Consider the following 24,793-nt stretch of genomic DNA (forward strand, 5'->3'; position numbering starts at 1 on the left):
TAAGCTTACCATCAAGTATTACTCTATGAAATAAACCTTGGTTTAGTAATCCAGTGTCCATAATCCACACAGCCATACACTTGGTACAGGTAAATGGTAATGATGTATTGCATGTTTTATGTAATATATATATTTTTATATTTTAACACTAATAACAATATAATATTAATTACCTAAAGGCTAATGGACTATTGGACTTAATTTAAAAATTAGAAAAAAGCTAAGTAGTTGTTCTTTTGTACTAATAACTTATCAGTTAATAGTTATCAGTCTAAAAAAGAAAAATTAAGGGGCTTATATAGGCAACCTACTATAATATGAAGCGCTACAGTGTCCCCTAGCAAATCTAAGAGCTTCCCGTATTCTAATCTACCTATAGTATTTGGCCAAATGTATAACGCTTCCTTTTCTGATGCCGGTACAACCGCGACCGCTGTGCCATCTATTGGCAAATGTTATAAGCCTTTAATAAAACATTCAATGATTCTGAAAATTAGTACACATATGGTATAGAGTTCTTGGATTTTGGAAAAATATTGGAAAAATGTTAATATGCTTTGCATAGTTGGAAAAGTGGTGGGAAAATAGTATCCCATTGCCCTTCTACGGTAAATAAAATCTGCAATGGACAGTGGCTATATATTTCCCACCTAAGAAAATATACCCAGTTTTTATTTTATAAAAATAAAAAAAAACAACTGTCTTATAAAAATTGAAAAATTTTGAATATTAATAAATATAATTCTCCAAAAATAGTAAAAAAATATTTTAAAAAAACAAACTCAACTTTATTAAAATTAAATAAATGAAAACTTCTTTCTTAGTATCATAAAAGTTATAACATTTTTTGTAATCCTTTACATATCTATCAACTGAATAAATAACACAAACATAACAATTTAACAAAATTTTTTTAACTTAAAAATAAAATAGAAATAAGTATATATTTTATGTAAGTTCCTGTTAGTAATAGGTAGGTAACAATATTAAAACAATAAACAAGGACATTTTATGTAAATATTGTTTGTGGTAAAATACATTTCTTTCTTAGAATAACAAAACTAATCTCATGTTTTTAGCCCTTCCATAACAATTGAATAAACAATATAGATAATATTATATAATAAATAATACATAATAATAATAATAATAATATAATAATAATAATAATAATAATAATAATAATACAAAGATAACAATGTAACAAAAGTTTTTTTAAATTTAAAAATAAATTATTAATAGATTTATTTAATAACTTTTTCTGCACTAGAAATATATATATAAATAAAAACAAAATAGTATTTAAGTTCCTGGTAGTAGTAAATTGTATGTAATAATACTAAAATTAAATACAAATAAATATATGTAATGTGTCTTGATATGTTATTGTTTGTGATATGGTTCAAAACAATTTTTACATAGTGTTACCTTACAAGTTATGCATACTATATTAGACCTTTTTTCATTTTTTTTAGTACTACACATTTTACAACGCCTATAATTACTCATAAATTTTGGTAAATGTTCAACATTTTTAAATGATGGACTTATGACGGCAATTTAATTTTTTTTTTTATAACTATCTTGAGGTGATGAAGTCTGTTTTTTTCTAGAGCTAAAATTACTTATAAGTTCATCAGTAAGTCTTGACCTAAATTCCAATTGATTAATATATTTTTTGTTCATTGTATTACAACTTTCTTTGTATAAAATAAATGATTCAATGTTGGTATTTAATAATATATTATTTTGTTCAGCAAATAAATTTGATTCAAACACAATTTTTTGATACATAATATTACCCATAATCATATCAAAAATCTGTATGGGACACATTTTATAAATATTTTTATTACCTGAACCATGCACTTCTCTAAAACGGGTCAGTTTATATATTTCTGGAGAATATCCTGCTTTTTCAAAATTAAAATCTGATATGTTAGGTGGATTGTCTATAATATCATCGTCATTTAAAATATTTTCATCATTGAGAAAAAGGTCCAAATCAAGGGGGAAGTCTTCAGGTGATTCATTGCATTCTAATACAGTAGGTGTATAATCTTTGTCCTTGTCTGTGTCATCTATATCTTCATCATCAATTGATAAGTCTTCAAAACCAATAAACACATTATTTTGATATTCTAAAGAAATTTAAAAAAATTTATTGTTAAAAAAAATTGTCTTATAGGTACTTTTAAAATATTTACCATTGGACAAAGATTGCTTTTCTTCACATTCATTGAAAGAATTTATAATCACATTTGTTGAATTTTCAGTTAATTTTTCTTTTTCATTGTCAATACAATAATTATTATCACTCATAATATCTAAAATAAAAATAATAATTATATAAGAAAGCCTAGTATAGCCAATTTTATAAATACTAGTTGTATTATACATGAATATATCTTTATTTTGTTGTTGACTATTGTTATCATTTAAATTCAATATTATAGTATTTACTGTGGTATTTACACCTATAAGTATTGAAGATAACTCATAAATAAAATGAAATATAATGAATTAAATAATTTACCTGAAGATCTTGTTTTCAAACTCCAGAATGAGTTTTTCTCACTAGAATTTGTTTGACGACTATCAACTAAAGATGGGTATAAAATATCGTCTTCTGCATCACTATCACCTCCCTCATCTGAATTTAAGGCCATAGAATCACTTATTGCATTTAATTCATTTAAAATATGTTCATCAGTTAATTTGGAAGACATCTAAAATATATATTTATATTTATTTAAAATTTGTCATAAAAAATGTAAATATTACAAGAAAAAATCCCAAATAATTTCTAAGTGGGCATTTATTAAAAAAATGTTAATAGACTTTTTAAAAGAGTATAAAATGGTGGTTAATTCAGTATTTACTTTAAAGATATTCATCAAAAATGCGATAAATGGCGTTAAGTTGAATATATCAACTTATAAGTTAGAAACAAAATCACATTTTAATTATTGTTTGATAACACCGTAAATATTTGGCACATGGCCTGCATGATAACATAGAAATACGCGGCAAATTATATTGATTATAATAAACAAGTCAAAGAGATTGTAAGTATATCTGCTTATTTAATAAAATTAAAACAAATAATTATTTTGATAGAAAAAATATTGGAGGGAAAAAAATTGGTATCCTCTGTGGGCAATGGGATGATAATTTCCCACTTCCACGGTTATCAATTTATTACTCCTATTTAAATGTTATAAAATATTGGTAATTGATACTATCGTATACAGAAAAAAATAACGGTTTTTTTCAAATAAGTGGGAAAAATATAACCTTTGCACATAATGCGCAAGAATTTTTTTTTCTTAGGTGGGAAATATAGATCCCATGCCTATAAAGGGTTAATAAAATATAATATTTAATTTACAATATTCAACATTGTAACTGTATGGAATATCAAAATATATTTTAGTTAATATTATAATATATTTTATATTAATATGTATGTTTCAAAGATAGGTAAAAAATAAAAACAAAAACAAAAACAAAATTTAAAAAAAAAAAATCTGCTAAATTAGTCATTATACTTGAGTAATGCATATATTTTTAAAAAGTTTTGCTAAAACATGGCATACACGAGTAATAAATATTGATAACACAACACTTGACAAGTTATAAACTTATAACTCTAAAATTTTAAACTTATTTACTCTAGTAGATATCTGATTTGTGTGATAAAAATTTATCTTTATACTAATTATACTGTATATTCATATATGCTAATAATAGTTAGTAAGTTTTATTTTTTTTTTTAATCAAAGTACCCTTTCTATTTTTGTTTAAAGTTGCACATAGGCTGTAGAGCTGGCTACTTAGACTAGTCAACTAACATTGCTCTAATATCATGTTTTTATTATAAAAATAAGTTGAACAATTTACTTAAAAATAAATTAATTTACGAATAACTCCATAACGATACATAGAATATGTATATAATAAATAATTTATTTTGTTATTATGCATTAGAAACAACCCAGCATGGTATTTTGAAAAAGATCCAGGATGAGATAGTAATGAATTTCTTGATGAACGAAAGAATAATGAATCAAATTAGTAACTTGAGAACTGAAGAACATCATTGACTTCTCAAATAGCACCAGGCTCTGTTTTTTCATATGTTACCGATTAGGAATTTTTGGATCAATTTCCATTTTTATCCAGAATGAGCGTTTTGGAATGTAAAAATAAATTGAATAGTGATATTAATGAAAAAATTGTAAGTTAAAATAATATGAAAAACATGGCTTAAAAACTTTTATTTATTTCTGTTTTTTTTTTTTTTTTTTATCATTAATTTATTAAATTTGCTTTGCTTAATTGAAGATGTTGAAGCAAAAGGCCATGTAAGAAGGATATTGTCCAAATTATTTACCAATAAATTTGTAGTTGAATGTTCATGAACTGGCTGGTAGAACATTTGAGAAGGATGCAACAAAGTTCAGAATTCTGGAGTTAAAAATGATTTCTATAGCCTATAGTGAAAAGTTTTTTGTGATATTTTTGTGCTATAATATTGTGTACTAAATTAAAATAAAAACTTTTTTTATATTTAGGCATTATCAAAAATCAATATTTGCAATATTCAGATTATTTGAATTGGATGTCCAGACTTGGTTTAATAGAGCTAAAACCAGATTTAACAGAGAACAACTTAACTACAACCTAATATAGGTCATAATATCAATTGGTATAAATGGAATTTCCCCAGCCCCCCTCGGTAATTTTTGTTTTCAGGAAAACAAATTCTTTAAAAACGAAAAAAATATCTTTCCAAACTTTTACAAACAAATAGAATAAACGAAAATTCAAAATTCCAATTTAGGGCTGGGGAAATGGACCTGATTTTAATTACGAATAAATCCTTGTTTTATTTTGGTTTTGGATATTATGTTGTTGTTTCCGGACATTGTGAAAAAAGAGACAACTCGCTGCAATGATTAAAAAAGATTTAATGAACTGAAAAAATTAAACGATTTGTATTACAATTTAAAATTGTTATCAAATAATGTTTGTTGATTTGACTATACATACATATATTCAAAAAATAAATAATATTCGGTATCTATAAATACTATTTCGCTATTTTTAAGTGTTGTCATATAACGGCCACTCCTTACCTATGAAGTGAGTACATTTTACTATTGATTAGAAACGGTTTTCAAATATGTACACTTAGACAATCGGAGTTTTACAATTAAAAAATACTTAAATATTAAAAATAAATATATTTAATTGATGAAAAAGAGGTTCATAAAATTGTTTACACAAAATAATTATTAATTATTAACTTAGGTAAGTACTGCTGTATTTGTTTGGATTTTAGGAATCAAGATTTTATTACATTGATTTTTGTTCATTGTTTTATTACTGCATAATACATACATATATTTATAGAACTCACAGCATTTTGTAAGGTTTTTACTTTACTGAAAACATTTTAAAAATTATTATCCTGGATAGGTTTACAATAGATTACCTATCCAGAAATGTAATTAAATGTCTTAAAAATAATTTTAGTTTTTAATTTTCATGCATTAAAAATAAGTTGTAACTGATTTTGTCCACTTAAAATTAAAATATAAATGCAATAGTTTGTCCGCGTTCATAGATTTAGGTAGGTAGTACATGTTTAGTTTATTATAGTAGGTAATACATAATTAAATTTATATTTTACAAATCAATGAATTGAAAACTAAAAAGAATAATAGTAAGCTAAAATATGGAAATTAAAAATGATTTCAATAATTATAAATAACAGCTGAGCATTTAAAATAAATGTTTGGTTTTTATTACAGCACTATTTTGTAAGTATAGACATTTTTTATTTTAAAGTAAAAATTATAAATCTATCATAATATCAGAGATAAAAATGCTTACAATTTTTTTAGGTATTATCTTCTATGTTTAACTTTTCTGATATCCAACCATCATTACCTAATTTATAGTATTATTAAAGTCAAACGTTGTTGATGTACCTATTGTTCATTCACGCATTAGTGCAATCTACAACTTATCAACAAATTATTTTCGTCAGATTAGTTAAAGCTAAGGACGGTTAAAAGTTAAAACCGAGAATGTTGGAAATAGTAAAAGGGCATTGAGGAAATCGAATAGGCATAGTTGAAGTATAACCGTATATGTTCGCCTATCACGAAGCCATAGTTAACATTTACGAACAAAACAGTTAAAAACACAATTTATGATTGTTTAAAACACCTATGTAGTTTTTTAAAATTAGTGTATAGATGTATTAAATAAATAATAGTCCTTGAAAAAATCATTACTTATAAATAGAATACCTATATAGGCTATAGGTAGGTAATTTAACTGATCGTAATTATTCGTAACTGCATCAGACTTTTCCATTGTATGTGGTAAAATAAAGACGACAACAAAAATCATACTGACCCCCAGTCCCATCTTAACTATAGGTATGAACGTTTATTTATTAAAGAATATCTTATACCTAATATAAATATAATATAATATTTGAAAAGCAATAATAATAATAATAACAACAACAAGGGTTAAGCTTATAGCATAATATGTATAAATCCCGTGTACCATTTGTACTTCAATATTGTCAAATAAATAATAATTAACGTACCTATAATATAATTAGAAAGGTTATTTATTTTTCGTTGCTTTAAAATATTATTGTATTAATGTATATACCTCCTAGGTATATAATATAATATTACATTATATTGTACAGCCAAGCAACAGTCAACAAGTGTATAATATATTGATTAATTGATTATATATATGATTGTAACGCAACGGTTAATTATATGTTGATAATGAATTCTAACGAAGTTTTATTGTGTCAATGACTTGAGGTAAGTTCGTTATATATAAAAATAAAATAGTTTTTTGAAGTAAAACGAGTGAGAATGATGTGTAACGTGCTAAAGTGTAATATCCGAATATTGTGTCGAGACAATGTCGTCGTCAATCGTCATATTAAATGAAAACAATATTATAAATAAGAAAAATAATCAGTCTATTAGCATAGCACAACCACGTAAAATTGTTGTTTTAATATGATTTTAAAAAACGCAATAAAACCTAAGTTCGTACCTAAAACAAATATTTAATTTAGTTTATAAATGTATCGTATTGACATATTATATTGCATTTGGTTTAAAATTACGAGAATTTATACGCCTCTTTATTCTTTAAACTGGTTTTCAAATAAGTTTTGAATACCGATGGATCGATACAAAACAAATAAATCGAAATAATATCGATATTATCTATATTTTATCGATAGGTAGTTTAAATCAAAATTCAGAATAAAACTATTTGATTTGCAGAATCAAAATCGAAATTATATAACATTTCACAAAAACAATATTTATAAAATACCAATAAATCAAATCATAAATCACAAAAAATAAAAAAATACAAAGTTTGTTTTGGTTTTAAACCATGTACATTGTACATATTGTCAAAGTGACAGAGTATATAGGTACGTAATTAATAAAGATATCTATGACGGTTAACTATTGTCTATTAAGATGTACCTAATACCTATAATATGAGTTTATATTATGTAATATAGGTAGGTACTTAGTTAACCAAAGAGTAATAAGTATACGCTTTCAATTAGATTGAGTTTGATTTCTTTGTTTTGTTTCGACTTTTCGGACTTAACCTGAAACAAATGTTAAAACAATAAAATATTGTAAATTATTTTTAAAATATTTTTTAAAGAACTTTAATGTAAATAATAGATACGCATATTTACGACGTACGTATGTGGTTTAGTTTATCATTTTATATAGGTTTCTATTTTTTTTTTTTAATGTCAGGATATCATTATTTTGAAATGTGATTTAAAAATTTTTTTTAAGGCCCCTGCAAACCCTATTCATTTTTCATCAAAACGACCTTAGTGACTGACAAAAATTAAAGTACTTCTAGTGGTTCAATTTAAAAAATGTAAAGATGTTTTAATTGGTCAACAAGTCTACTTTGCATCGGTCGGAGAATTTTTTTTATATTTTAGATATTTTTGAATATATTCAATACTAAAAATTTATAAATTTATAAAATGTAAAATATTTATTCTTGTCAAGAATTTGCTAAAATTGAAAAAGTGCTCCGACCGATGCAAAGTAAACTAACACAAATATCTTTAAAAAATTTTAAATCAAACCACTAGAAGTACCTTAATTTTTGACAGTTCGACGGCTGTTTCACGTCCATAAATTGGTTTTGAATATTTTGATCTAGACATTAAAATTTAATGATTTTCGAATGGGCGTGCGTGCGACCATAAACCAGATAAGAAATAACAATGTATTGTAAACTTATGCGGTTCACGGGTGATGGTAGGGGAGTATACACACACCAATGATCATTTACTACACACCAAAGACGATCAGTAATCACAGGAACAAAATAATTGCCTAAACACAACTCCTTAAAAATAACACATTTGCAGGGGCCTTAAAGAGAATAATTATTAAATAGTTGTATTCAACCTTATAATATAATATATAATATATTTTACATTTTTATCGTTACAGTTTTCTGATGATTTTACTTTTTTTTAATGATACGCTATAACTTATAATAAGTATTTAAAGTTTAGAAAAGAAGACTTGAATTGCACAGGGTTACCCCACAAAAATGTCGGTTCACTGTTTTGTAACGACTTCAAATTATGTAACAAAAAATTATAATATTATTTTCAAGATAAATATAGCGATTTACTGTTTAAAAAATCACTCTGTATAAGTTAGGTGCTCTGTAGTCTGTAGTATATACTCACGCGTCGTCTCCGGATAAAATTTGCGCCCACTTTAGATTCGGTGCTGCAAGCCCTCTTCGGACGACTCCTGCCGGACGTTCGCCACAACATGTTAAATCTGTCGCATTCGCAAAACCATAATTACTACTTCTTTTCAACACACAAAGTGGACAACAAACTAGATTATCTTTCATGCGGTTTAAACGTAACAACTGTTTGCTTACAAGTTTTTGGTGATCGATTTGTCAGCAGAGTGTTTGTCTTTGGATCCACCCACGGGCCCGGTCTTAAAGTTCAACAAAGTCTGACCTTCTCCGTAAACGACCTGTGCACAGTACATACAGTCACTCATAATAATTAAAGCTACTCTAACGTATAAATAGGTCTTTTGGAGAAAAAAAATTTTAATAAATAATATCTGTACGATATACATTATACCTACATAATATTATATAATACACACTTCTTTATATTCGTATGACGGAGTGTTGTCCGACGATTCGATTTCTTCGATCAGAGGTTCTAATCGAGCTGGTCTCTTTTTAGGCGTAGACGACGTTACTATTGGAGTGGAAAAGATCGTTTCGATTTGCCGTTCTTCGTGGTAATTTACCTTGATCGGGGACGAAAAAATAATGTTTATATTCATAGACGCACAAACCACATTTGACCTTATTGGTTTTCAAGTTTTAGAACTAATATTTACTTCTGAAATTAAATATACTAATAATATGCACAGGCCGAAATGTTGAGAAAAAAGAAATAGTAAGTATGAAGTCACACGTATAAGCTGCGTTTAAGTTTGAATAAAAGGAAGAGACAAAGGAGAGACAAATAAATAATATTTGGTCGATCTTCAAAGACTTGTATAGAGATCTTGCAACTGACAACGTCTTATCAGCTCTCACCAACTTAGCCATCCTCCGGTAATCGGTCACTCATCTGTAATGGAGAAGCCGAATTCTACCCTACCTTGCTACCTGATCGCGGCCCAAAAATGTGTCAACTCGAAATACTATATATTATTGACTGTATTCGATTACACGTCTATATTTTATGCTGGTAACTATACTAGCCTGTTACTATAATGGAGACCTAGAATTTTACATAAACATTGAACACGTACATACTGATTATAGTTTTATAAATACATATTAATATTGAAGTGTTTATCGGATTTCAAGTCGTTGGTATACGAAATACAAAAGCAGTAAATAAACGATAAACGATTGTCGCATTTGTCGGATTCACTTAGGACACGAAGTAATGGATAGACGACCGCATTGTAGCTGAATTGCCTAATCAAAGCGCCGTGTTTTCTTAATTTTAAAATTAAAAAAATTACGTAAAACCATATTATTATAATATTATGATTTATGATCTACCGGGAAAATGATCCTAATAGAAAAAATAAATAACAGTTGCGTATTAACCGTGCATCGAGTGCCGAGTATACTACTTATACGAAATTTGTCACGGAATTAAGCGTTTTTATAATAATTATTTGCAGTTTAATTAGGCACAAAAGTCTGCTGAGTGGTTTCGCTTACTTCGATGGACAGTGGTGAAGTAGTGCTGCTATTTGGCGTTCCCCAGAATTCTTCACTCGATGCATCGTAGTTATAGTCTTCGTCGGTTGGTAGACAACAGCTGGCTGTAACGGGACAATAGTCTTCGGGCCATCTGTAGCAGAAAACCAAACAAATGAAAATCACAGGAGTATAATAAAAAAATTCCTATTGATAAAAAACGATTCATACCAAATTTTAAATAATAATATATACGTAGATATGTTTTGCATACACTAATAAGTGGACAAAAGGTTAGTCAGATTGAGCGGTGAAATAATGTTTTAACACGTTAACAAATTTGATTCGTATTTGAGATGTGCTTTAAAATAATTTTGTGATTATTATCAAGTAATTTTGTTGAATTTATGAACATTAAACTAAATTTATAAAAACTCGTCTCATATTTTGATGAAAATTCGTAAATTTATCAAATATTCATAAAATTATATTACACTTATTATAACGTAACCAATTTGCGTTCGGGAGAATCAATTTTCTGTCATTGTGTTGTTAGCTTTAATGTTATAGAGAACAATTTTATTTATCAATAACCAAGCGTAAAGGTAAGAACAGTATCTGTTATTACCGGTAGTCGGTGGTCGAACAATACTCCACTCTGTCCAGACTGTCCGTCGAATGATCGCGATTTGTGCCAGTTCTATCCAGGCTGCACGTCGACGAAAACCGGGGTTGCAGTCGAATCTGTTGTTGTTGTTGTTGTTGTTGATAATGTTGATGACTACTGCGTTGTAGTGGTGGTGACGAAGCGAGCAAAGCGTACGGTCTATCTGGTTCGAGTCCGTCGTCGTCGTCGTCGTCATCGTCATCGTCGTCATCGTATACGTTATTGTTATCATTTCCGGTATTGTTGTTGACATAGTTGCTATTGTTATTGATGTGGCCGAAAGGTTCACAAGGGCTGAGGTCTGTGGACACGGACACTGTGGACGGTTTCCATTTGTTTTCGGGATCCATGTCGAGGAAAGCGTCCGGCTGCTGGTTCCCGTTGATATCGCACGTCCTCTGACACTTGTCGCACACGTTTTCCGGCACGACGGTTCTCTGAGCACAAACGTGTAATGAAACAAGCACGTCAGTAAACATTCATATAATCGTCACATAGCGTTAGGTTAGGGTGGGACGCATCACGACTAGGAAAAACGCGATCGAAAAAAAAAAATTCAAGTCTTGCAGGTCTCGATAAAATAATTGAGTTTAAGAGGACGTTGTATACACGTCTTCGCTCATCAGTATCAATAGTGTGCTGTTAGTTTTGATATTAGAGTGAATTGACTGATCTGTGTTCTTTTTTGATTTTTTTAAATTATTTATATGTTTAAGTGAATAATGAGCATTTTATATTAAAAAAATATATATATCAAATATTAATATTTTACATACCTACTTATAAAATATCACTTAAAAATTAAAATATTATGAAAACCCAACGAGAGAACACATAAAATGTTCTTACCTAAAATGTTGATACTAAATCAATCCACTCTAATATCAAAACTAACAGAATACTATTGAAACGTGTGTAGGATGGAGACAATATATATGCGTCCTCTTAATATCTGCATTTAGCACAATTTTAGATTTTATGATCGCGGAAATATAAAAATTAACTGTGGACAATTGATGGCAAAATCCAAGAAAATCATTATATTAATATTAACCAATAAAAATTCCAAGACTCAAAATTGTACACCCAACCAGAGGTTAGAACCTTTATTAGGCTGTTTAAATTTCAGTTCCTCTTCCATCAGAATAATATTTAAAGATTATGGTACTGAATTCGGTTTCATCAAAATAATATTCCAGGGTTCTAGATCTGATTTTGCTTCTAAAAAAAGATTATCGTTTTCCAGGCGTTGTGGGACGATGCGATTATTGGAAAATTTCATATTGTAATATAACTGATGATTAGTTTATTATCTATATCAAAAACAAATATTAAACTAACATATAATATTATGGTATTAAGATTTGTATTTTGTATAAAAATTGACAAATACCGGTTATTTTATTTTGTATAACAAGGGTTTCTATATATTATATTTCTTAAATTCGTTTTTGTAATAAATAAAAAGTATTTTCGAAATCTGTTTTTCGATTCGTCTGTCCGGACAGCATAATATTTAAACAAATGCGCACCAACCACGTATGGGTTAAGTTTGAGGTTAATGATTATTGATAATATTATTATTTTATTATCATATACGTACTTGACTGTCGTCCGGACTGCTAACTACCGACACGGTTTCCGCCGCAGTTGCGTACTCGATGACTGTCTCTATACCATCCCGGGCCGCTGCCGCCGACGACAACCGACGTTCGATCTCCACCCGTTTGGCGTTCATCTGTTCCGTGGACCACAGTTCCAAGTCATCGTCATCGTAACTACCACCGCCAACGGTGCTGCCGCCTCCACCGCCTCCACTACTGTCAAATAAGCTACCTCCGAGTTCGCCCTTTATCCACTGCGATATGTGCAGCGCCTTGCCCTTGTTGCACGTGCTACTCTTGGTCATCCGCTGACACCTCTCGTCCACTAACGACGCGGCAAACGTCTATAAATCCACAGATGGCACACGATGCAGTTGGATTTTTGGTGTTTTTAAACATTTTTTTGGCCATTTTTCATAACGTTTATATCGTACGAGTTATGTGTGTGTCGGAGGAGGAGGAGGAGGAGGTCGACGGTACCTAACCGTTTGAATGTATTCAGATTTCACGTATTATCCGAATGTAATATATGGCGAAATTATATGAAATATTATTATGTATACCTAACCTATACGCCTATATGTGCACCTATATGTATAGGTAGTGATATATAATACTAAATGCGGTTGGTTTATTTTGCGTATGAAACACTGCAGCCTATTTCAGTAAATTAAAAAAAAAACATTCCTCTTTATGAATTTAACATTTAGATTACATAAAATAACAGGCAAGACATTAACGCAAAACTGAACACCTGAGAATCTGTTTTGGAAAATTAATACTTATAGTTACATATGACATATCAGAGATTTTTCAGTTATAATCGTTTGAAACATAATAATAGGTATATGCAAACAAAAACACAAAAGTTGACTGTGTAAATGAAAGTGTTACGAAACAAATAAAAGTAAAAACCTCATGCCAAGTAAGTTAAGTAATACAGTACACTGAGATACAGATCACTAACTTGTGCGTAAAAAGTAGGTATACAATACACGTGCAGTCTTGTAAAGAAATAAAGAATACATTTGGTTTGTATTCGGAATACGTTTACGATTAAATAGGTAAAATGGGGTATTTTAATGCAACTTTTTTTTCGATAAAACAAAATAACTATTTCAATGGTTACGACATTACAGTGGTTACAGATATACCAAGGGTTTTCGTTTTCCTACTTAATTAAATATTTGTAGGTTTTAATTTATAAACACAAATATTTTATACATTATATTTTTTTTTTCAAAAAAAGTACTCGAATATAAAAAGGAGGAAAGTAGGCAACTTTTCTGCTGTACAATATAAGTGTCGAGAGGATCTCGTTATTGAGCAGTCTCTGTAATGTATGTGTTACGTTTGAATTCAATTAAATCAATGCACAAGAAAAACGATTTCTAGCGAAGATGGTCTATTAGCATTCAGCCTGTATTACTAAGTATATTTTATGATATATTTATAGGTATTATAGTTATTTAATTTTCTATGAGACATTAGTAATACGATGGATTGAATTAATTTTTACTAAAAACATTGCATTTATTATATTATTAAATATCAAATACCAACGAAAAATAGTTTTGTATTATATGTATAACGTAATAAGTACCTAATATAAAATCGTTATTCATCGTTGAAATATCTAATTTCGTTCAAATTTCAACTTAAAAAGTTGTGCCATATTTTTTTAGTTTTTTGGTAGTTGTGTATAAACTACATATGAGTAGCTAGCCTTGTATTACATTTTCATGCCTTAGCTATATAATTTGAACATTTCGTAAAATTGGGCCTACGAATCGAATCTTTCATATTTTTAAACGGCTATGTTAACAATTTAAGAAGAACTTTGTGTTAATTTTCAAGTTTTTTCACCGAGCAAAAATATATAGAATATTAATAGAAAAAAAAATTTAAAAAATATCATATTGTCTATAAATATCTCAAAAAGAGGCCAATTTTAAAAATTATACCATATGTATGAAACGTTAATCTTAACAGTTGATGAAAATGTCAAGTATCTATAGTAATTTATTCTTAAAATACAATAAAATAAGAAAATCGATTTCGATAAGCTATTGCTTTGCTTATCAATTCCTGTTTTTCTCAAAGTAAGTATACCTATAGGTACTAGGAATTTTTCGATTTTGACACTCCAATGTACCAACTAGATTAATATTCCTACCAGAAAAGATATTGAAGTTGAAAAATCTAATCATTTTTTCTACTATAAACTGTATCTCCGTACACGGAAGTCGCAAAAAAAAAAACTGCACATCATTGTAAAATCAATACATTTATCGCTCTGCTCAGAATCTAAAAAATAAACGTGTTCAGAATACTATTATATTTGAATATTTTTTTTAAGTATCTTGAATAATATTCGAATATAAAAAAAAAATTTAGATATACCTACTTTTATTCGAATACTTTACAAGGCATGTATAATGCATATTGACGATAATAAATTTGGCCAACTTACATTATAGCTATTATTATAAATTAACTGTTATGATATCTTATGTGTAGACAGCATAATATTATTATATGACATGACCATGTCGATATCTGTACAATAATAAGCGTTTACAGGCGGTACAACATGCTCTCAAGTCCTCGAAGTCTTACATTATAGTGTTGTGTATTGATCGATCGATGGTTTTTTCCTTAAAAAATAACCCAACTTGCGTGCTATGATGCGATGCGTATTGCGATAGTAAAATAGCTCACGCTAATGCGTGTGTCATCCATTTTCATTATGATATACATACTGCTGACATACACAAGCGAAAACATTTTGGATTTCGGGATGCTGAATTAATAAAGACATAAAATATTTAATCAGACCATCTCCCGAATTGTTAATTGGTGTTAGAAATGTTTTTTTCAATATATTTAAAATGCATTAATTCAACTAGCCCAGCAGATACAAATAAGCACAATTACCATACAGAATGAAATAAAAATCAAAGAATACCTAGTGGTTGTGTTAAATTGTAACTTAATTAATACATTTTATCTGAAAAACTAAATTTAATATCGTATAATAGTATGTTAATATATAAAATCACAAACAAATGAGTCATATTATTTTTTTTCGATATTAATTATAAATTACGATAACGTTAACTGTAGATACTCAACCTTGAATTACATTTTTATTAAACCAGTTAAAAAATATCTTACGATTTATGATAACCGGAAAATGTGTACTAACTTTAAAAAAAAATAGTCTTTAATGGTGGACCAGGGTTATTGAAATGTCTAAACGCGGCGCCGGTTATGTTATGGTTATAAAATAAGGACATTGTATAACCATTACTCAAACATAACTATTCATTAGTCCATTATGCACAAATATAGATCCGAATGCATAATTATGTACAAATTGTGTTTGACGACAAATATCCTTTAATTTTGTTAAAAATCATTTAATTAATTATATTATATTTGTATATTTTTAAATTGTTTAATCGATGAATGAGTAAGAACCAGTTACCTCTTGGGTAATTTAAATTAAATCAGTCTCAAAATGCATGTAACTTATACGCATGATTGAATGCTTATTATAATTTCGTTATACACAGTCTAACCTATATGGCTATATGTATACTGTACGAGTTATTAGAGATTTTGTGTCGACTTTGGAAAATAAAATCAAGGGGTGCAAAATCAAAGCCATATCAACTTCAGGTGGTACATATTGGGTGATTCACAAAGCATGCTCACCACAATATTTTCCTTAAAATATTGAAATTCCGATTTTTGGAATTTTTAATATACTCAAATACCATTTTTTTTAAATTCTTGAATTTTTTTTGTAGTACTTAAGGAGTGTCCTACCTATATTTACAGATTCCAAAAATAAGAGTATGAATAACTGAATTTTTCAAGAATAAAAGGTGGTGAGTGTGCTTGGTGAATCACCCTGTACCTATACTTTAAACCACCGCGCGTCGTGCTTTGGATTGACAATTTTTTTTCGGTCACGATGCGCATGTAATCTTGTGCAGAATATTATATTTGCATAGTTCGCTGTAACATCACACATTACTTTATATATTAACGGTTTTTGTTTAACTCGATGCATCAAATAATCAAGCACGAATGTGTTGTGCATGCTCAAAAAATAATTACAGGTAAAAAACACAAATTTGCACATTCTCGCACACTCAAGAAATCGTTTTAAAAATACGATTTTTTTTTTATTTTGTATACATGCATTGTACATTATTTTCCCTTAATATAAAACCGTCGCTCATCGTTTCACGCATTCTTCCTCGAGGTTGTTGTAGTAATAGCTGTAAACAAGAAAAATAATCCAGCTACTATCCAAACGGTAACAATTAATATAGATACCTAGGTAGTGATTTTAGAAATCGTTTTGTGCGCATGGTCTGCTGCAGCTGTGCGATTGAATAAAATGAATTTTATTATTACAAACAAGGTGATTCTCGGTATAGCTCAAAAAGCACTTACGTGTTTGGAAATATTTCCTTTACACAGTTTAAGGTAATTTTTAAAGAATATTTTTGAAGAACACAAATTATGTTTTCACTGTTCTTGATAATTGTTATAGTTTTTTTAGTTTTTAAACGTGTTGAATATCTATTATCTACATACTCTTTAAGTATTCTGAAGCAGAATATCTTTCTGAGAAATGTAATTCTAGTTTGAAGATTTTTTCGACAAAAATATTATTTTGTAACGACCTAAAACTATGTGAAGAAAATCGTTCCGAAAACATTGTTACTTATCACGATAGTGAGTGTATACCATTAAAAGATACACTTTGTTTATTGAGTAAAATAATTATCATTAGTGTAAAAAGATTTTACCGTTTAAATAGTATTAAACAATATGTGAAAAAAAAATTTGACCGTATTCATTGTTTGAAAACATTTTTATTCATTACAATTAAGTACAAATATTTCAAATTTAAATTTTAAATTAAACTACAAAGAATTTACTATCAAAAACGATATGTTGACATTTAATACAAATCCATCACGTAGACAAGTTGTTCAAAACTTTCGGGACGGAAACATTTACACTATACAAAACATTTTAGTTTAATACGTATATATATATCATAATATATGACATTTACGAACAGTGAACTACTTAAAACGTAATATATATTCTATGTTTTAATATTATTTAAATGTTATAAAAAAAATGTATTTTAAATAAATATATAACTATATAGTAAATATATTTTATGATTATGTACACTATGAAATTTAAATATCATTAAGGAAGAAACAGTTCTCAAAACGCGTCAAAACGAAATTCCATTGGCTAATATTAAGTTGTACACAAAAAAATAAATCTTAAAACGACAGGCAGTACCGTAGACTATTAAGGGCATTATAATATTATAATAATGTGTCTATAATTAATATTACTCTAAAAACGAAAGTGTAGAGCGCTACACGCTAATGTAATATTATAAATTATAATTTTTTATAATTCATTAAGCTATACAATCTTATATGTGGATATGTATTTATAAACATAATAATAATATTATAAATTATTATTATTATTATACGTCAATGGATTTATCGATTTCGATGTTTCAATAGCATTATCGGTTTACAACTACGCAGTAATTAGACTTACAAATACAGTAATAATTAGTCATAATGCATGTATACAAATATTATTATGTGAGTGATTTTATCATGTTACGATCCGCCTATTCCCGGCGTCAAATAGATGCTGGTTAGCCCTGTGCTCTAAATGTTTACTCTAAACGGCCACTAGATAAACTGGCAAAGCCACTACGATGTTCAAATAATAATAATAATAATATCATAATAATATTATTTCTACGCCGAATATTTAAATTATCGATTACGGGTATTCAAAATACACATTGCAGTGCCAACAACTATACGTATACAATATTTAATAGTATTATTACTGCTGTCGTTCTATGTAATATAATAATATGTATGAAATAATTTTTTATAGGTACATAATATGTTTATACAGTGACGTATTTGAGCTGTGAGTGAATGAGTGGTGGTGGGTTTTTGGTCTTTTTCGTGAAATTTATGTTAATTATTGCATAAATATATGATGATGAAATAATTGTCAGCTTATATAATATTTTATTAATAAATAAAATTTAAAAAATGGACATTCATGTGACAGCTGGTAATCTACTATATACGGGATGGTGCAGATCTACCAAATTTATACAAGTGCGATCTATCACGAAATTCGAATACGTACAATTTATTATTATAATTACCTATTAAAAAATGAATATAATATTGTTAAATTCAAGAAGTCGACGAACTGGGGTGGGGCGTGGAATGGCGAGAGCTTTCCGTGTCAAGGGGTTAACAAAAAAAAAATAAAAATAATCATCACCCCTTCTTGACTGAGCTTCAGATACGTCACTGGACAACATATAATTAGTACAACATGCATTAATATACAATCGACATTGGTTATGTATATAATATAATAACTGTGCAGCTATTTAGGAATATGACAACTTTATTATTATGTAATTGTACGTAGGTCGTTCGTCGTTCGGTCAGAAGCTATGGATAAAATACGCTTAACATATTTTATATATTTATAATGGGCAATATAATATTGTAGTGTTCGTTTTTAAATAAAAAATAATCCGTTGAGGCGTGTCTCAACTGTATATAATATTATAATTTATAACGTATGTCCGTCCACACTCGACATTAAACTGGAAAATCGCCGCCGACTCCTACGAAAACCTACCTACTGCATTGCAATATATTATTCATTGCAAATCATAATGCACCCGATGAACTACATGACTTAATCGATAATCAGCCGTCGATGATAATTTTAATCGATTAATTTAATACCGTAACGTATGATTATAATATTATCGATTGTTAATAATTTATCTATCAATTTACTTTTAGTTATATACACATATATATATTTATAAATATAATCGAATATTATTGTATTTTAATAAAAAAATAGTTCATCCAAAAACGATGACGATCTCTTTACAACAATTACTATAAAATAAAAAAACAAATCATAATTGATAATTAACTGTGTAAATATCGAAAAAAAATACAGTGAACGATCGAAGTTTTTGGATATATCGTGTTCGTGTAATCGACAATGAGTGTATGCGTTATATATTATAATATAATTAGGCGATCGAGAATTAAAATTATATTAAATGTTATTAAGACTGTTGGACCACATTATATATTTGTTGTCGTTTTATATTAAGAAGTTGAAGGTTAGTTTATGTATGTACTTTACGATATCCGATTAAAGTTTTGAATGACGTTTGTATAGGTATGCATTTACTAGCTTCTTTAAAGCAGGTCCTTGTTCTACTTCTTTTCTAGGTTATGTAGGAATAACATTTTTTTGATTTTTTAATTTAACAAGTCTTAAATCATTAAAAAAATGAAAATATTGTTGTCGACGTTGCAAACGTCAAATATTTTTCCTACATAACCTATAGGTAGTTAAACAGTTTTTTTTTAACCAAATTTAATCGGACCGCTGATGGTAGTACATATTTGAAAATATTTTTCTAAATTAGTAGTTTCCACTTGTAAATTAGTGAGTTTGAAAATTTTAGAATTTTTAGTGATCTCAGTTCGTTCATTAATACTGTAATACTATGATATACACAATATGGACATTCCGTGTAATACGATAGATTGGCAATGTTACAAAAGTGTTCCAACAGCCTTCATAATAGTATAATAGTAATAATTACTATTATTGCATCGATTATGTGGGAAATTGTTTAAATATAGGTTCTATTGTTATATATATACATCGTAAGTAGTCCCGTGGGGGGGAGGGGCTCCCTCTGTCGTTGTCGGGCCCGAACGGCAGCAATAGTGCTATCTAGAACCTCGTGGGGCTGCAGCATCTATTCGGCCGGGAAACCGAATCTCAGGACGGCGGACGGACGGGATAACGGTCGGGCTCGGTGCCGGTGGGCGTGGTCGGGTTGCTTAGCGAAAGCTTACACTGTACCTTTAGCCTGTCCGCGTAGACGTCGTCGTCCAGCGTGGCCAGCGAGTTGGCCAACAGATCGTCCGGCGAGTCAGGTGGTTCCGACGACGACGGTCCCCTACACTTACCGTCCACGGCGAATGCGTTTTTATCCATCGTCAGTCTAACAAATGCAAAACAAACAGTGTATAGGTACAACCTACGTTAGTACATTATACAATATTATTCAATAATAGTCACATATTATTATATAAATATAAAATTGTTTTCCATGTGATTATTATTAGGTATATTAATTTAGGGCGTGGATAGCGTTTTTTTTCCCCCGTGAATGACCCAAGCAATTACTTTCCAAGCACGACATTTGTTCCGGACATCGAAGAATTTAAAAGTGAAAATTTTATTTTGCTATTTATTTCACTTTTAATTTTATACTATTTTTATATTTTGGAAATTTTAGGTCGTTTAGTCATTAATTTAATTTAATATTAAAAATAATTTTTATAGGTATTTTTCTTGTTTCTTAGGATATTAAAATCCACGCCATAATTGTTATTATTGTTCTGAAGAGTGTTTTATTATTTGAGGAGGGTTGGTGTGGTAGTCGACGATTGGCTTGTAGGTTTGTTTAATAATTTATATAATATATTACAGTATAGCTGAAGTGGCAATAATGGGCACATCGTTTAAAAATTGCAGCTGTTCAAAAGAGTTTTATTCGACCCTGCACCACCTCTCACCCTATGAACCACACCGACGTAGGTACTTCAAGCTCGTTCATTTTAATAATAATATCCATTTAATGCGCATTGCACCAGACGAGGTGCCAGAAATTCCCGACCTGTTTAAAATCTATAAGCATAAAAACTTTTCTTTTCAATGTTATTATAGTGTTTATATCAAAAATATCGCGTGTGAGCGTAATGTCTATATTTTAACGTAATGATTTTGTTAAATTTTGATGGCATCATTGGTTGTACATTAAACAGTTTTCATGTTCTATTATATTATTATATAGTTTATATTATTAAGTTATAATATATATTTGAGTACTATACCATTAATAATCACCCGCGATTGTACCTATAATAACTAACAAGTTACAACCAATGGGACTACTTGAAACACGACGGTCCTAACACTCCGAACACAGTGGCGGGGTCGTCCTGACTTTGCGTCTCAAGTCTGACGCGGGTGGGAATCGCGCAAGGTCTTAAAATGTCTCAATATTGTTTAATTAGTTCCCAACGCAAACACGTGCCGCTTACATTTGTCTCTGGATGAGATTCTGCCACACAGCTTTCAGTTCGGCCTTGGGCGCTCGGAGAACGATCACTCTTCCTTTGTTTTTCGGCAGTCTCGAAAGAGTGCCCGACAGGTCGGCAAACAGAGGGCTGCATCCGGTCATGGCCGGACTACTGTGACACGACGATGTGTCCGACCCATTGCTAATTACCAACCGGAATTCGGTATCTGAAACGGCGAAAACGCGCAGCTCAAAAACGTGTATAATTATACCTACACGGTCGTAGTTTGTACACACGAAACGTCAACAGTTTAGAGTAATAATATGTATTAGGACCCCCCCCCCCCCTCCCCGTGAATTAAATAAAGTTTCTCCGTGTAGCAGAAACCGTTACAACACTACCGTACCGTTTAATATATACCTAATAAAGAGAATCACGTTTGATTAAAAATACTTTAGTACAGCAGGAATTGTTGGTACTAGAGTTGGTTATAGATACATTTTTTTATCTGCTGTACCTATCTTTTGTAGGTAATTTGTTAATTATGAATTTGAACTTTTTTTGTGTATCCTATATCTTATTTTTTTTTTGCTTTTTTTAGACTTTAGATATACAAATAAAGTTAGTAATGATTATTAATATTAAATATATTTTTTTTAAATAAACAAAATACTGAATAATCATAATTTTTATTATAATTTACTGTGTACAATACAAATTAATTATGAAATTGTAAAAAAAAACATACCATACTAATTATAACCTAAACTAATGCTGATAATGGTGTATGTGTAAGCCCCTATAATTTCTGATATAGAATATAGATAAGGGATATTGATGTATACCTAAGTAATTGTTTTCATATTACCTTTAATCTCATTAAAAATAATCCTATCACTTAACAGTCATAGATAACCGAACTACACATTTTGAATTTAAATCATATTATTATCTTTGTGCCTAGGTATACAAATATTTCTAATTATAGTGTAGATAATTATTATTTGAAAAAGTGGATCTTTAGTATTTAAAGAAAAAAAAGAATCTTTTGGAAAATTTTGAATGTATCTATTGTATACAATCTACTAAGATGGTGTGAGTGTATTTATTTGTTATTTTAATTTAAAAATTAACATTTTTAGAAAAACGACGTAGGTGCTCGTGGTTTGCGTTCACTATAATATGTTAGGTACTTACCTTTTTTCTTGACAGAGAACTGAGTTTGAGCAATCGAGGATAGTGGCAATGGTTCATCAGTGACAAATAACACGCGGTCCCTGCTAACTTTGGTGAATAACAAAATGTCGGAGAACAACAGCGCCCAGTACGACCTGACGGACCGTCCTTCGACGCGGCTCAGGTCGCCGGCGAATATCCAGTGGCGATCAGGGGTGTTCAACGTAAAAGGCTGCCAAACATCGAAACAATTATTATTGCTATTGTTACATCAATATTGAAAACATGATATTACACTAAAACCTTGACCTAACCACGATTTATTTTGACAATTTGACGATAATTTAATGTCGTCGTCATTGCTGCGGTATACTGACCTTGCACCTGGTGAATACCAAACGGGCTTCTAAATCGTTGAGCGACAGTAAAGGCTTCCCGTCCACTTCCGGTTCCATTAGACCGGATTCCACAGTTATGAACCGATATGTCGTCTAAATAGGTAAAATCAATATTACCATCGTACAATATTATTGTTATGACTTTTAAGACGGTCTTCACCGAAGTCGTCACGGTCTATAATTATCGTTTGCAGAGTACACTATTTGAAGCGAAAAACTTGCAATCAATTTTTTTTCGTTATAATTAAAATTGAAACGAACCGTTGTTCATTATTTTCTGCACTGCTCTAAATATTTTAATGATACACGACGTGTCTATTATTGACTCGAATTGGATGAGATATTTTTTAATTTGGATGTTTTTAGTTTTGCAAAATTATGCGTACCTAAACGAAGACACAGCCTGTTCAGAATGCATTTTTAATCAACTGTCGATTTAAATATTTGTCAATGATACTGTCGATTAGGAGTACATTTATCTTAACTCTCTATGTTTGCAACGAAAAGTTAATATTTTTATGAAAATTCTATTCGTTTATCCAGCTTAAGTCTGTTAACTATATTTTACTATAGGTATTACGTACATCGTAGTTATATGAGTTTACTATATTTTCGAACTTATTAATTTTTTTATGAAATTTGAAATATTTTTAGTGATAAAAAATAATATTATTATTCATTACTTATTCAAATATTACCTGCATTTCGTGGACTATGTGTGACAACGCTTCAAAACCTTCGTCGTCGTGTTCGGTATTGATTTGAATGAGTTGCATGCATTTTAATACGTTTCTGTAATGCTGTAAACCATATGACACAAAACCAAGAGTATGTAATATTATAACGTTAAGTACTATAACCTATGGCTATACTTCACGTATAAAATTCTTAATAGTATGTATTATATTATATACTATGTAGTGTCCAAGCCCAAGTATTTATATAATACGGTATTAACGGTAGATAAGTACAATTACCGATAAATGATTTACTAAAAAGCACGGACGATATCAATGTATAATAGAATCAATGTAAAATACATAATATATTATTACTTATTTTTTATGTATAATATCATTTATAAAGGTACTATTTATAATCAAAGATAATATTATACAATACTAGTTATAAATTATAAATGTAATAGGTATATACAGAGAGAGGGACACCAAGCATGTTCGCCGCTCACTCCCATTGTTTTGTTTAATAATGCATTTATTTAAATTGAAATTTTTGAAATTTTACCTATTCTTCTTAAGGACCATATTTTAAAATGCATTTAAGCCATTTAAGGAGTGTCCTGATGTGGCTATATCAATTTTTTTTATTAAATGAGAATCACCATTTTCCCTGTAAACTGTTGATGGATATAAATACAAATTTACTCCTTGATTATATCTTTGG

At 29.2% G+C, this 24,793-nt stretch overlaps 2 protein-coding genes across 5 annotated transcripts in view; both read right to left on the bottom strand.

Annotated features, from left to right (window-relative positions):
• Nucleotides 1-836: 836 nt before the first annotated feature.
• LOC132952217 (uncharacterized) lies at nt 837-3,353 on the bottom strand. Of its 3 annotated transcripts, XM_061024432.1 has the most exons (5): nt 2,883-3,352; nt 2,537-2,729; nt 2,208-2,327; nt 1,857-2,141; nt 837-1,651 (listed from the first exon to the last, which is right to left on the bottom strand). In XM_061024432.1, the coding sequence occupies exons 1-5, from the start codon at nt 2,895-2,897 to the stop codon at nt 1,626-1,628; spliced, it is 639 nt and encodes a 212-aa protein (XP_060880415.1). In that variant the 5' UTR covers nt 2,898-3,352; the 3' UTR covers nt 837-1,625. The 3 variants fall into 3 exon arrangements, with proteins under 3 accessions (XP_060880415.1, XP_060880414.1, XP_060880413.1); XM_061024431.1 differs by having other exon boundaries at nt 837-2,108; nt 2,883-3,353; XM_061024430.1 differs by having other exon boundaries at nt 837-2,141; nt 2,883-3,350.
• Nucleotides 3,354-4,953: 1,600 nt separating this feature from the next.
• Nucleotides 4,954-24,793, bottom strand: part of LOC132952906 (uncharacterized) — a 65,068-nt gene continuing 45,228 nt past the window's right edge. Inside the window, exons 17-28 of one of the 2 annotated variants that reach the window (XM_061025407.1) lie at nt 24,088-24,189; nt 23,369-23,482; nt 23,013-23,223; nt 21,837-22,041; nt 20,590-20,731; nt 12,582-12,926; nt 10,940-11,415; nt 10,333-10,465; nt 9,246-9,395; nt 9,007-9,107; nt 8,804-8,932; nt 4,954-7,681 (exon numbers count right to left, since the gene is read on the bottom strand). In XM_061025407.1, the coding sequence (XP_060881390.1) occupies nt 7,633-7,681; nt 8,804-8,932; nt 9,007-9,107; nt 9,246-9,395; nt 10,333-10,465; nt 10,940-11,415; nt 12,582-12,926; nt 20,590-20,731; nt 21,837-22,041; nt 23,013-23,223; nt 23,369-23,482; nt 24,088-24,189 (2,157 nt within the window). In that variant the 3' untranslated portion in view covers nt 4,954-7,632. The remainder of the gene's footprint in view (nt 7,682-8,803; nt 8,933-9,006; nt 9,108-9,245; nt 9,396-10,332; nt 10,466-10,939; nt 11,416-12,581; nt 12,927-20,589; nt 20,732-21,836; nt 22,042-23,012; nt 23,224-23,368; nt 23,483-24,087; nt 24,190-24,793) is intronic. The other variant, XM_061025406.1, reaches the window with a different exon arrangement.

This window comes from Metopolophium dirhodum, chromosome 9, assembly GCF_019925205.1.
Source record: "Metopolophium dirhodum isolate CAU chromosome 9, ASM1992520v1, whole genome shotgun sequence".
NCBI classification, from domain to species: Eukaryota; Metazoa; Arthropoda; class Insecta; order Hemiptera; family Aphididae; genus Metopolophium; species Metopolophium dirhodum.

Excerpts from the sequence above, each read along its gene's own strand:
- LOC132952217 (XM_061024430.1), bottom strand. Across the intron at positions 2,328-2,536 it reads TTTGAAAACAAGATCTTCAG|ATATTATGAGTGATAATAAT; the intron begins GTAAATTATTTA and ends TTTTTATTTTAG. Across the intron at positions 2,142-2,207 it reads AAAGCAATCTTTGTCCAATG|AATATCAAAATAATGTGTTT; the intron begins GTAAATATTTTA and ends AAATTTCTTTAG.